General features: G+C 43.1%; 1 protein-coding gene across 3 annotated transcripts; it reads left to right on the forward strand.

Moving 5' to 3' along the window:
• Positions 1-685: 685 nt before the first annotated feature.
• Positions 686-12,334, forward strand: reep6 (receptor accessory protein 6). 3 transcript variants are annotated; one of them, XM_057841445.1, is made up of 7 exons: positions 686-885; positions 2,312-2,405; positions 5,967-6,105; positions 6,170-6,338; positions 9,811-9,920; positions 10,005-10,026; positions 10,233-12,334. In XM_057841445.1, exons 1-6 carry the CDS (start codon positions 753-755, stop codon positions 10,017-10,019), a joined length of 660 nt encoding a protein of 219 aa, XP_057697428.1. In that variant the 5' UTR covers positions 686-752; the 3' UTR covers positions 10,020-10,026; positions 10,233-12,334. The 3 variants fall into 3 exon arrangements, with proteins under 3 accessions (XP_057697428.1, XP_057697429.1, XP_057697427.1); XM_057841446.1 differs by having other exon boundaries at positions 10,005-10,019; positions 10,230-12,334; XM_057841444.1 differs by lacking the exon at positions 10,005-10,026.
• The last annotated feature ends 102 nt before the right edge of the window (positions 12,335-12,436 follow it).

The following is a 12,436-nucleotide window of genomic DNA, read 5'->3' on the forward strand; positions in this document are numbered from 1 at the left end:
TTGATTTTTGGTCAATTCTAAGTGACTTCCTGTTAATTCCAGGTCACTTCCCGTTGATTTTGGTCAATTCTTAGTGACTTCCTGTTAATTTCAGGCCACTTCCTATTGTTTTGGGGGGAATTTTGGGTCACTTCCTATTGATTTCGGGCCACTTCCTTTTGACTTTTGGGCAATTCTGGGTGATTTCCTGTTCATTACAGTTACAGCCTGTAGATTTTGGGGCCTCGCTAAGTCACTTCCTGTTGATTTCAGGCCACTTCCTTTTGTTCTGGGGCATATTTGGGTCACTTCCTGTCGGTTGGAGGTCACTTCCTTTTGCTTTGCAGCAATTCCGTGTCGCTTCCTGTTGATTTCAGGTCACTTCCTGTTGATTTTTTGGCAATTCTGGGTGACTTCCTGTTGATTCCAGGTCGCATCTTGTAGATTTTGGGGCATTTGTGAGTCACTTCCTGTTGATTCGGGGCAATTCTGGGTCATTTCCTGTTTATTGTTGTCAAATGAATGCGTTGACATTCAACTGATCTTATTTCTCAACCGATTTTTTTCATATGATTGCTTCTGGTCATTCCAATGCTATATCGATACTAGTACCAGTTAGAAGTGCAACACTATTCTTAGCAGCGTTACATTTGGTCCAATGAGTGACCTGCTTTGATCCCATCAGACTCCTCCCGCCCTGTCCGAGTGTGGCAGGTGCGCAGCGAGGATTTAATCTCCTCTTCATAGTCGGTGGCGGGTGTTCCTCCGAGGACATGGGCCTGCTCAGCTTCCTGTCGGCGGCCAAAGAACGGGCCGAGAAGTTCCTCAACGAAAAGAACCTGGTCACCGACTTCCTGGGCAAGGTGGAGGAGAATACCGGGATCAAGAAGAAGATCCTCGCCCTCGGTACCCCGGAGTTTGCATGCGTGTATGGTGCAAGAGGATTGCGTTAATCTTCTGAACACTCACCATGTGGCGCCTCTCGTCTCACGCTAAGCTAATGTTGCTAATATGATGACGCTCGGATGACTTAGCTGCTAAATTGCGTAGGATAATAAATGGTGGGCATGCTAGTCCGTGTTAGCTGGAAAATTGGTGAAAATGCCAAACTAATTTAGCTTTTGTCCAATGCTAAGCTAATAGTGCTAAAAGGTAACGCTCAGATGACTTAGCTACTAAATTGCGGAGGTTCGTAAACTGTGCTCGTGCTAGTCTGCGTTAGCTGGAAAATTGGTGAAAACGCTAAGTTAATTTAGCTTTCATCCTATGCTAAGCTAGTGATGCTAATAAGGCGAAGCGCAGATGACTTAGCTGCTAAATTCCGGAGGTTCGTAAATTGTGGCCATACCAGTCAGCATTAGCTGGAAAATGGGTGAAAATGCTAAAATATTCTAGCTTTTGTCCTATGCTAAGCTAGTGGTGCTAATAAGGTGAAGCTCAGATGACTTAGCTGCTAAATTGCGGAGGTTCATAAACTGTGGTCGTGCTAGTCTGCATTAGCTGGAAAATTGGTGAAAATGCCAAAATATTCTAGCTTTCACCCTATGCTCTGCTAGTGGTGCTAATAAGGTGAAGCTCAGATGACTTAGTTGCTAATTTGTGGACGTTCGCAAACTGCGTTAGCTGGAAAATTGGTACATGTGCTAATTTCTATTTTGTCCTATGCTAAGCTAATAGTGCTAAAAGGTGACGCTCAGATGACTTTGCTGCTAAATTGAGGAGGTTCATAAACTGTGGCTAGTATGTGTTAGCTGGAAAATTAGTGAAAATGCTAAGCTAATTTAGCTTTTTTCCCTAGCTAAGCTAATAGTGCTAATAAGATGAAGCTCAGATGACTTAGCTGCTAAATTGCGGAGGTTCGTAAACTGCGGCTATACTAGTCTGCGTTAGCTGGAAAAATTGTTAAAATGCTATGCTAATTTAGCTTTTTAAAAATGTCTTATTCTTCGTATGGCTCATTTTAAAACTCTTTCACTGCCATTGAAAGCAATAGATGTCTAATTTCAGACCACTTCTTGTTGATTTTGGAGCATATCTGGGTTACTTCCTGTTTATTTTGGGGGTAAATAAATGGTTGCCATGTTAATCCGCGTTAGCTGGAAAATTGGTGAAAATGCTAAAATATTCTAGCTTTCGTCCTATGCTAAGCTAGTGGTGCTAATAAGGTGAAGCTCAGAAGATGTAGCTGCTAAATTACAGATGTTTGTAATCTGTGGCCATGCTAATCTCCGTTAGCTGGAAAATTGGTGAAAATGCTAAGCTAATTTAGCTTTGCATTTTCACGTCGTTGGGTTTCGCCGTCAGTGGTTAATTGTTTGGTTGTTGACTTCAGGTGCCGTCTCTGTGACTGGATTCTACCTGGTCTACGGTTACGGCGCCTCCCTGCTCTGCAACCTCATCGGTTTCGTCTACCCGGCGTATTACTCGTGAGTTCTTCTCCATCGAGAGAAGTTTCCCAACCGCGGTTTGCCCCACCCAAGATGGCTGTTATCTACGGACGCCAGAAAAGATGATAGACGTCCAAATGAGTTTATCCCTTGTAGACATCCAATCCATTTGAAATGGGATGGTTCGTTCATTTGCTGACAGGCCTCCCACTTCACACGGAGTAGGCATGTTATAACTTAATTTGAATATGAATGCATTGACTTTGAGTGGACCATCGCCCTTACCAACATGGCCACCACCCTGAAGCGATGAGAGCTGTTATCATGCTTTTCCTGTGAAATTGAAATGAGTTTATTACTAGTAGATGTCCAATCCATTTGAACCGGTAGGACGGCAGCGAACAAACATTCGGGCCAACCGAACCATCCCGCCACCCCGCTCCAGCTTCAAATAGATTGGACGTCTACTAGTGATGAACTCTTTGAAATTAATGGCAAAAGCTTTCATTGCCCCTACCAACATGGCTGCCATGAGGCAACGTTCCTATCAAAGTCAGTGCGTGGACATTACTTGAAGTCATAACTAGCTTATTTCACCCCACTGACTACCATTGATGGCTCTTCCATTTCATTTTGGGGTGCTTTTTATTTTGGAGGGGGGCTTATGGGTCACTTCCTGTTGATTGGGTTGGGGTTATGGGACATTAGTACTGTATTTGTAGTAGTATAGAACATTTATGGGTCACTTCCTATTGATTTGGGGGGGTTGTATGGGTCACTTCCTGTTGAGTTTGAGGCAGTTCTGGGTCACTTCCTGTTTATTATGGGGCAGTTCTGGGTCACTTCTTGTTTATTTTGGGGGTGTTTATTGGTCACTTCCTGTTGAGTTTAGGGCATATCAGGGTCACTTCCTGTTGATTAAGAGGCGTATCTGGGTCACTTCCTGTTTATTTTGGGGGTGTTTATTGGTCACTTCCTGTTGAGTTTAGGGCATATCAGGGTCACTTCCTGTTGATTAAGAGGCGTATCTGGGTCACCTCCTGTTGATTTTGGTAGGGCTTATGGGTCACTTCCTATTCATTTTTGTGGTGTTTATTGGTCAGTTCCTGTTGAGTATGGGATGGTTTATGGGTAACTTCCTATTGATTATGGGGCAGTTCTTGGTCACTTCCTGTCCATTTTGGAGGTGTTTAATAGTCAGTTCCTGTTGAGTATGGGACATTTATGGGTCATTTCGTGTTGAGTTTGGGGCGTATCTAGGTCACTTCCTGTTGATTATGGGGCATAACTTGGTCACTTCCTGGTGGTTAGGGTAGGGTTTATGGGTCACTTTATTTTTCGGGGTGTTAATTGGTCATTTCCTGTTGAGTATGGGAAGGTTTATGGGTAACTTCCTGTTGAGTTTGAGGGGGTTCTGGGTTACTTCCTGTTCATTTTGGAGGTGTTTATTGGTCATTTCCTGTTGAGTATGAGACAATTATGGGTCACTTCCTGTTGAGTATGGGACGGTTTATGGGTCACTTCCTGTTGATTTTGTTAGGGTTTATGGGTCACTTCCTGATGATTTTGGGGGTGTTTATTGGTCAGTTCCTGTTGAGTATGGGACATTTATGGGTCACTTCCTGTTGATTATGGGACGGGTTGTGGTCACTTCCTGTTGAGTATGGGGGTTGTATGGGTCACTTCCGGTTCATTTTTGGGGTGTTAATTGGTCAGTTCCTGTTGAGTATGGGACATTTATGGTAACTTCCTGTTGAGTATGGGAAGGTTTATGGGTAACTTCCATTTGAGTTTGAGGGAGTTGTGCGTCACTTCCTGTTCATTTTGGAGGTGTTTATTGGTCATTTCCTGTTGAGTATGGGACATTTATGGGTCACTTCCTGTTGATTTTGTTAGGGTTTATTGGTCACTTCCTGATGATTTTGGAGGTGTTTATTGGTCAGTTCCTGTTGAGTATGGGACATACATGGGTCACTACTTCCTGTTGGGTACAGGGGGTGTGTGGGTCGCTTCCTGTTGAGTTTGGAGCTGTTTTGGGTCACTTCTTGTTGATTTTGGTGGAGTTTATAGGTCGCTTCCTGTTGATTATGGGACGGGTTATGGTCACTTCCTGTTGAGTATGGGGGTTGTATGGGTCTCTTCCTGTTGATTTTGCATGGGTTTTGGGGACATTAGTATTAGTATGGAACATTTATGGGTCACTTCCTGTTAGTTTTGGGGGGGGGGTTATGGGTCACTTCCTATTGAGTATGTGGGGTGTACGGGTAACTTCCTGTTGAGTTTGGGGCCGTTTTGCAGTTGAGTATGGACATTTCTGGGTCACTTCCTATTGAGTATGTGGGGTGTATGGGTAACTTCCTGTTGAGTTTGGGGCAGTTTTGGGTCACTTCCTGTTGATTTTGGGGGTGTTTATTGGTCAGTTCCTGTGGGGTATGGGACATTTATGGGTCACTTCCTGTTGAATATGGGGGTGTATGGGTCACTTCCTGTTGAGTATGGGACGGTTTATGGGTCACTTCCTTTTGATTTTGCGGTGGTTTTTGGGACATTAGTATTAGTATGGGGCATTTCTGGGTCACTTCCTATTGATTTTGGAGGGGTTTATCAGTCACTTCCTGTGGAGTATGGGGTGCTTATGGATCACTTCCTGTTGATTTTGGAAACTTCTCAGTAACTTCCTGTTGATTTTGGGACATATCTGGGTGACTTCCTGTTCATTATGTGACATTTCTGGGTCACTTCCTGTTCATTACGCATCATGTGGAGTATGGACATTTCTGGGTCACTTCCTATTGATTTAGGGACATTTCTGGGTCACTTCCTATTGAGTATGTGGGGTGTATGGGTAACTTCCTGTTGAGTTTGGGGCAGTTTTGGGTCACTTCCTGTTGATTATGGGGCGTATCTGGGTCACTTCCTGTTGATTTTGGTGGGGTTTATGGGTCACTTCCTATTGGTTTTGGGGGATTTTATGGGACTTTTATGGGTCACTTCCTGTTGATTTTGGGGGTGTTTATTGGTCAGTTCCTGTGGGGTATGGGAGATTTATGGGTCACTTCCTGTTGAATATGGGGGGTGTATGGGTCACTTCCTGTTGAGTATGGAACGGTTTATGGGTCACTTCCTTTTGATTTTGCGGTGGTTTTTGGGACATTAGTATTAGACATTAGTATTAGTATGGGGCATTTCTGGGTCACTTCCTATTGATTTTGGAGGGGTTTATCAGTCACTTCCTGTGGAGTATGGGGGGCTTATGGATCACTTCCTGTTGATTTTGGAAATTTCTCAGTAACTTCCTGTTGATTTTGGGACATTTCTGGGTCACTTCCTGTTCATTATGCGACATTCCTGGGTCACTTCCTTTTGATTAAGGGGCGTATCTGGGTTACTTCCTATTGGTTTTGGGGGGTTTATAGGTCACTTCCTGCTGATTTTTTGGGATTTATGGGTCACTTCTTGTTAGTTTTGGGTTATTTTGGTTTAGCCTCCAGCATAACTATCACTTCCTGTTGATTTGGGGGCATTAATAAGTCAGTTCCTGTTGATCAGGTATGACTTGATTTGAATGTGAACGCATTGACTGAAACTGTTGAATTGCAGGGTCAAAGCCATCGAGAGTACCAACAAGGAAGACGACACAAAATGGCTGACCTACTGGGTGGTCTACGGAGTCTTCAGTCTCGGGGAGTTCTTCTCCGACATTTTCCTCTACTGGTTTCCCTTCTACTACGCTTTTAAGGTAACTTCCCCTTCTCCGTCTTCAGCATGCGGCACCTTTATTCTGGTCTGATCCCTGTGGACAGTGCTTGTTCCTGTTGTGGTGCATGGCTCCCGTGGCGTGGAACGGTTCCCAGGTCCTCTATAACCGGGTGGTCCGACCCGTTTTCCTTCGCCACGAAGCCACCGTGGACAACATGGTCAGCGACCTCAGCGGAAAGGCCATGAGCGCGGCGGAGAACCTCACCAGAGAAGGTACTAGACCGTCAGTCCACGCAGGTCCAGATCAAGACACAAGTCTCTGGAGTACTTGATACAGTACTAGAGCAAGTCCGAGCAGACCGGTTCTGTCTGGACCGGTACAAGCCAGTTCTCGGTGGTCTAAGCCAGTGAAAACCAATAGTACATTCAGGAACATTCAGGGGCCACCAGGACAACATACCTGGTTGCAGTTGAAGTACAAGTCCATGCAAGTTGAAGTACTTGTTGTACAAGTACATCCAAGTACACGTACCTGTTGTACGAGTACTCGGAAGTACTCGTACCTGTAGTGAAACTACACTTGTACTAAGTACCTTAGTACAAGCACACAAATGTTCTCATACTTTTTATACAAGTTCAGTACATGGAAGTACAAGTTCACACAAGTTAACTACTAGTTGTGCACGTACACGGGAGTACATGTACTTTCAAGTCCGTGGGGCGGCCGAAGGTGTGTCCGGGTGTTGCTTTGGGATCATCCCTCTCTGGCCGGTTTCGGGCTGTTTAGGTTCGTGCGTGGATGGGATGTGGTTGCCACAGCGACCGACGCTGGTCTTGACGTCACAAGCGCCTGCTATCAACTTTGTTATCCGGGCTGGCACTACTTGTTTCAGGACAAAGGGCGCTGGTCTTTGTCCTTGAGGACTGATTGCCAGAGTTGGTGCGTCAATCTTGCACGTGGCGCACACATTTTGGGCTTCTGTGATAAGATGGCGTTGTGTATCTATTCGGTTTCTTTAAACTATGGTGTGCTATTTATTTTACATTAGGTGTGTTAGAGTAGTGCAGTCCTACAGTGAATATGAGAAATGATACTATTCCCTGATTGATTATATTACGTGTGTTCGAGTAATGCAAACAGTTAGACGGTGCCTATGAGAAACGGTACCATTTTTCTAACTCAATTACTTTTTAGGAGAAGTAATTTGTAACTGTAATTAATGACTTTTTTAAAGTAAGATTAACAACACTGCTTGTAATATAATACACGCATGTTTTATTCAAGTGAAAAGTACAAGTGCTCTTTATACAAGTACACGAAAGTACAAGTACTTGTACTACAAGTACACACAGAAAGTGAGTACTTGCAAGTTGTTGGGTCTAAAACTCGTTCTTTAACTTAGTTATCTACCCAAGGCAAGCTGACAAAAGGCAGGGCATAAAGTGAGACAGAGTCAGAGTTGATGTTTTTCAACCTGCAGGTTGGGAGAGCCTGGAGACAGAGTTCCGCGACTAATGCTGTCTCATCGAAGTCTCTCTCTGAGCTCTCCCGCGCTGCTAACTTTTATTAAGGGCTTGTTGCTGAGGAGAATACAGTTACAACACTCCTGTCCAATGTGGCAGTATTCTAGTCATTGATTGAACAATCACACTCTTGATTGAATTAACAGTCACACTCTTGAGCAGGCAAGATATCTTTGTTTTGAACACACATTTGCACTCAAAGTACCGTAGCTTGGTGGAAAAGTACTGAGACATTGTGTGATGAATCAACATGTGTGTGTATCTATTTATCAGCAGAATGTGAGCAATTGCTGGTAATAAAAATGTAAGCACATGATTATGGGCTAAAACTGTATTCTTCATAATAGCTTGGGAGTGCGCGTATAAAAGCTGTGGGAGAGCAAACTGGCATAATATATTTGGCATATAAAAACAAGTTTATCTTACACAAGTACACATATTTCTTGTACCAGTACATGCAAGTATACATATTTGTTGTGCATGTATTTGTTGTACGAGTACTCGCAAGTAATCGTACCAGGGCCGGCCCAGGCCATTTGGGGGCCCTAAGCAAAATAATGCAAAGGGGCCCATATTTTTGGCCCACCATTTCATCACAGTGTACCGTGAAACCCATACATGCAATCCAACCCATACGTCCATATTTTGTATATTAATCAAAGATTTTGTTGCACTGCATACTTCAAACTTCTCACCCCAAATTATTGTCAGAACTTACATTAGATAGTGTCAAACTTTTTTCTAAAAGAGGAAATAAAGAAGTTAAGGACTTTTTTTTTTAAGCTTGTAATCAAGTATCAAAACTCACAAAAGTCAAATAAAGCAAACTGTACTAAACAAAATAGAATATAAATTAAACAATTGCAAAATTGGGGGCCCCCTAGTGCTCAGGGGCCCTAAGCAGCTGCATAGTCTGCGTATAGGCTGGGCCGGGCCTGCTCGTACCTTTAGTAAAATTACACACAAATACACATACTTGTAGTACAAGCACACAAATGTTCTCATATTTTTTTTAATTCAAGTACAGTACATGAAAGTACACGTAGTTAAAGTACAAGTCCACGCGAGTTGATGTACTTGTTGTACACGCAGCCTACGCGCAAGTATGTGTACTTTTAGTACAAGTACAAGCAAGTAAGCGCACTTGTAGTATGATACATGAAAGTTCATACACATTTGATACAAGTGAATAAAAGTACAAGTACGTTTTATACAAGTACAGGAAAGTACAACTACTTGGACTACAAGTACTCACAGAAAGTGAGTACACATAAGTACATGTATTTCTTGTACAAGTACATGCAAGTATACCTATTTGTTGTACATCCAAGTACACGTACTTGTTGTACCTGTGGCAATAGTACACGCATGTACACGTACCTGTGTAGTTGTACAGCAAGTAACTTGCGTGGACTTACGTACACAACCTCACGTACTTTTAGTACAAGGATACGCAAGCACACATATTTGGAGTACAAGTACACGTACTTCTTTATAAGTACAGTATATGCAAAGCGACACACAATAAATTATGATGCATATCCACAACTATAGTTTAGGTCCAATCTATAGATTGGCGTATCGCGCTCTTCGTTTCCACCACGTGCAGAGGCGTCGCGTCCCATTAGGCGAACCAGGCAATTGCCTAGGGCCCCCAGCCAGCAGGGGCCCCCAGAGGGCCAGCAAATTTTGCACACGCAGCTTTACTGCACTGTCGCAGCGACAAGTGTGACAGTGCAAGTGAAAGCCCAATGTCTGAGTTTACTGAAGGTGCCCCATCACTCGCTCTACCCCCCCCCCCCACTCGACTCAGAGTGAGCGGCAATTTGGCTTTTTTTTAATTGGCGTATATCCAAAATGAAGAGAAGTTATCCTTCTGGAAGTGACAGAACAGAGGAAAAAAAAGCAGAAGAGGAGAAAAGGAAGCACGACAGCGGTGAGTGTACTATATTACTGTAGTTCTACATCCTAATGTAGTAGAAGCCGGGCACTTTGAGTGTCCTAAAAAGCGCTCTATGAGGCCGAGGTGTTATTATACTTTTATTAAATAAACATTGCTCCGAGTCCAACTGTCCCCCTTACACACGTTCGAAGGGCCCCATGTTGCTTATTGCCTGGGGCCCCCAGGGACCCTTGCTACGCCTCTGACCACGTAGATGGATCAGGTAGGTCAGATTGGTCCATTGTCCATTTCAGTCCATCTTCTCTGTGTTCGCTTCAGTTTTGTCCACTCTGGTGAAGAACAAAGGCCTGGTGTCACCCGAAGCCAAAAGTCTGCCGAGTGCGAGCGGAGAAAGTTCTGCCGGGGGAAAAAAAGTCAGTGAGCCAGCGGTACGTAGAGTTCAAAGTTGTCCCCCTTTAAAAGCCACGAGACACCGTTGTTAGTCTTTTAAACTATTCGTTCATTGCTTTCAGCCTTTCATTGGTTAACAAACAGGTAAGAACAGCCTCTTTCAACAGACTAGCATTTTAGCAAGCCATGCCATTCCGTATGTTAGCTTAGCACATAGCAACGCGAGAATGTTCGGTCACGTGTTAGCATTAGCATTAGTGTTGCACCGATAGCGCACTAGAACGACGTCGTCGGTATCGACGAGTACTGAGAAATAACGTACTGATTCTGTGCATTGTGTACTTTTCCAGATGGAGTTTCCGAGCGCCGGTCGGTCGCCCTACCCAAGATGGCTGCCAGCTACCCATCTTGTCGATTCTATGACCTTGTGAATATAATCGGTTGAGAAAAGATGCTAGTTCTGACTTCATTTGAATGTCAGTGCATTGACTTTGGTGGGGATGTCGCCCCTACCAAGATGGCTCCCATAGACGCCGTCTTGGGAGGGGCAATGACACGTCATGCATTTTTTATCATATTGAGTATTCCAGGTTGCTTCCTGTCAATTTTAGCCCACCTCCTGTTTATTTTAGGGCACATCCTATTGATTTTTGGGAAAATCCAGGTCACTTGTCAATCTTGGGTCACTTCCTGTTGATGTTGGGGCAATTCTAGGTCACGTCTTGTCAAATCTCGGGCCACTTCCTGTTGATTTTGGGGCAACTCCAGGTCAGTCTCATTTTTGGGTCAGTTCCTGTTGATTTTGTCGCAATTGTAGGTCACTTCCTGTCAATTTTGGGTCAATTCCTGTTGATTTTGGGGCAATTCCAAAATTTCCTGAATTACTGAATTTTCCCTATGAGGGAGTAATAAAGTCTTATCTTTCTACCTGTCAATTTAGGCACCTCCCTATTGCTTTTGAGGCAATTCCAGGTCACTTCCTGTCAATTTTGGGGCAATACCAGATCATTTCCTATCAATTTTGGGTAACCTCCTCTTGTTTTTAAAGCAATTCTAGGTCACTTCCTGTAAATTTTGGGTAACTTCCTGTAAATTTGGGGCAATTCCAGGTTACTTCTTGTCAATTTTAGGTTCACTTCCTGTTGATTTTGGGTCAATTTCAGGTTACTTCTTGTCAATTTTAGGTTCACTTCCTGTTGATTTTGGGTCAATTTTAGGCTACTTCCTGTCAATATTGGGTCACTTCCAGTTGATTTTGGGGCAATTCCAGGTTACTTCCTGTCAATTTGGGGTCACTTACTGTTTGTTTGGGCGACTCCCTGTTGATTTTGAGGTAATTCCAGCTTACTTCCTGTCAATTTTGGGTCCCTTCCTGTTGATTTGGGGCAATTCCAGGTTACTTCCTGTCAATTTTTGGGTAAATGGTGTTATACTTATATAGCGCTTTTCCACCTTTCAAGGCGCTCAAAGCGCTTTACACTATCTCGCCATCTACCTACTGGCGACGCAGCACCAGGAGCAACTTGGGGTTCAGTATCTTGCTCAAGGACACTTAGGCAAGGTCATCAGGGTGGAGAATTGAACCCACAACCCTGGGTTGGGGGACAACTACTCTACCACTGAGCCACGCCACCCATCCTGTTGATTTTTTCTCAATAGTAGGTCAATTCCTATCAAATTTGGGGCAATTCCAGGTTACAACTTGTCAATTTTGGGTCACTTCCTGTTGATTTCGGGGCAAATCCAGGTAACTTTCTATCAATTTTTTGGTAACTTCCTGTTGTTTTCGATGCAAATCTAGGTTACTTCCTGTCAATTATGGGTCTCTGCCTGTTGATTTTGGGGTTACTTCCTATCAATTTTGGGCAACTTCCTTTTGTTTTCCATGCAATTCTAGGTCACTTCCTATCAAATTTGGGCCATTTCCTGTTGATTTAGGGGCAATTCAAGGTCACTTCCTGTCAATTTTGGGACACTTCCTGTTTATTTGGGAGTAATTCCAGGTTACTTCCTGTCAATTTTGGGACACTTCCTGTTTATTTTGGGGCAATTCCAGGTCACTTCCTGTCAATTTTGGGTCCCTTTCTGTAAATTTTTTCAGGCATTTATGTGTCACATTCTCTTACTTTTATGTCATATCCGGGTCACTTCATGATTTTTTTTCACTTCTTTCATAAAAAGTATTACTTTAAAAACAAAAAATGTCAATGGCGGTATAATAAGTCATATTTGTTGTTATTTATGTAGTCATTATTACTGTAAACACATATATTTGTCATCAATTTGATTATTTTGAAGTTTGATGTTACTGGATTCATGCAATATTTGATCAAGCTTTCCAATGTATAGTTCCATTGTTTTATTTTGTCAATTGCTGTTGTCTTTCCGTTTCTTGTTATTGCTTGACCTGTTTATTTAAATATTTTTTTTTCAAAAACTCTTCCAAAATAAAACGACATTATTATTTAGTTTTTGGGGTGTATTTTCTTTTATTTTTATTCATTGTTGATTTTCTTGCATTTCACGGCCACTTCCTGTTGATACCGGACAGCTT

The sequence above is a fragment of the Corythoichthys intestinalis genome, chromosome 7 (genome assembly GCF_030265065.1).
Source record: "Corythoichthys intestinalis isolate RoL2023-P3 chromosome 7, ASM3026506v1, whole genome shotgun sequence".
In the NCBI taxonomy this organism is placed as follows: domain Eukaryota; kingdom Metazoa; phylum Chordata; class Actinopteri; order Syngnathiformes; family Syngnathidae; genus Corythoichthys; species Corythoichthys intestinalis.

Coding starts and splice junctions, on each gene's coding strand:
- reep6 (XM_057841444.1), top strand. CDS start 753: ATGGGCCTGCTCAGCTTCCTGTCGGCGGCCAAAGAACGGGCCGAGAAG. Junction 6,106..6,169: donor CCTTCTACTACGCTTTTAAG/GTAACTTCCCCT, acceptor CCCTGTGGACAG/TGCTTGTTCCTGTTGTGGTG. Junction 9,921..10,232: donor AAAAAGTCAGTGAGCCAGCG/GTACGTAGAGTT, acceptor GTACTTTTCCAG/ATGGAGTTTCCGAGCGCCGG.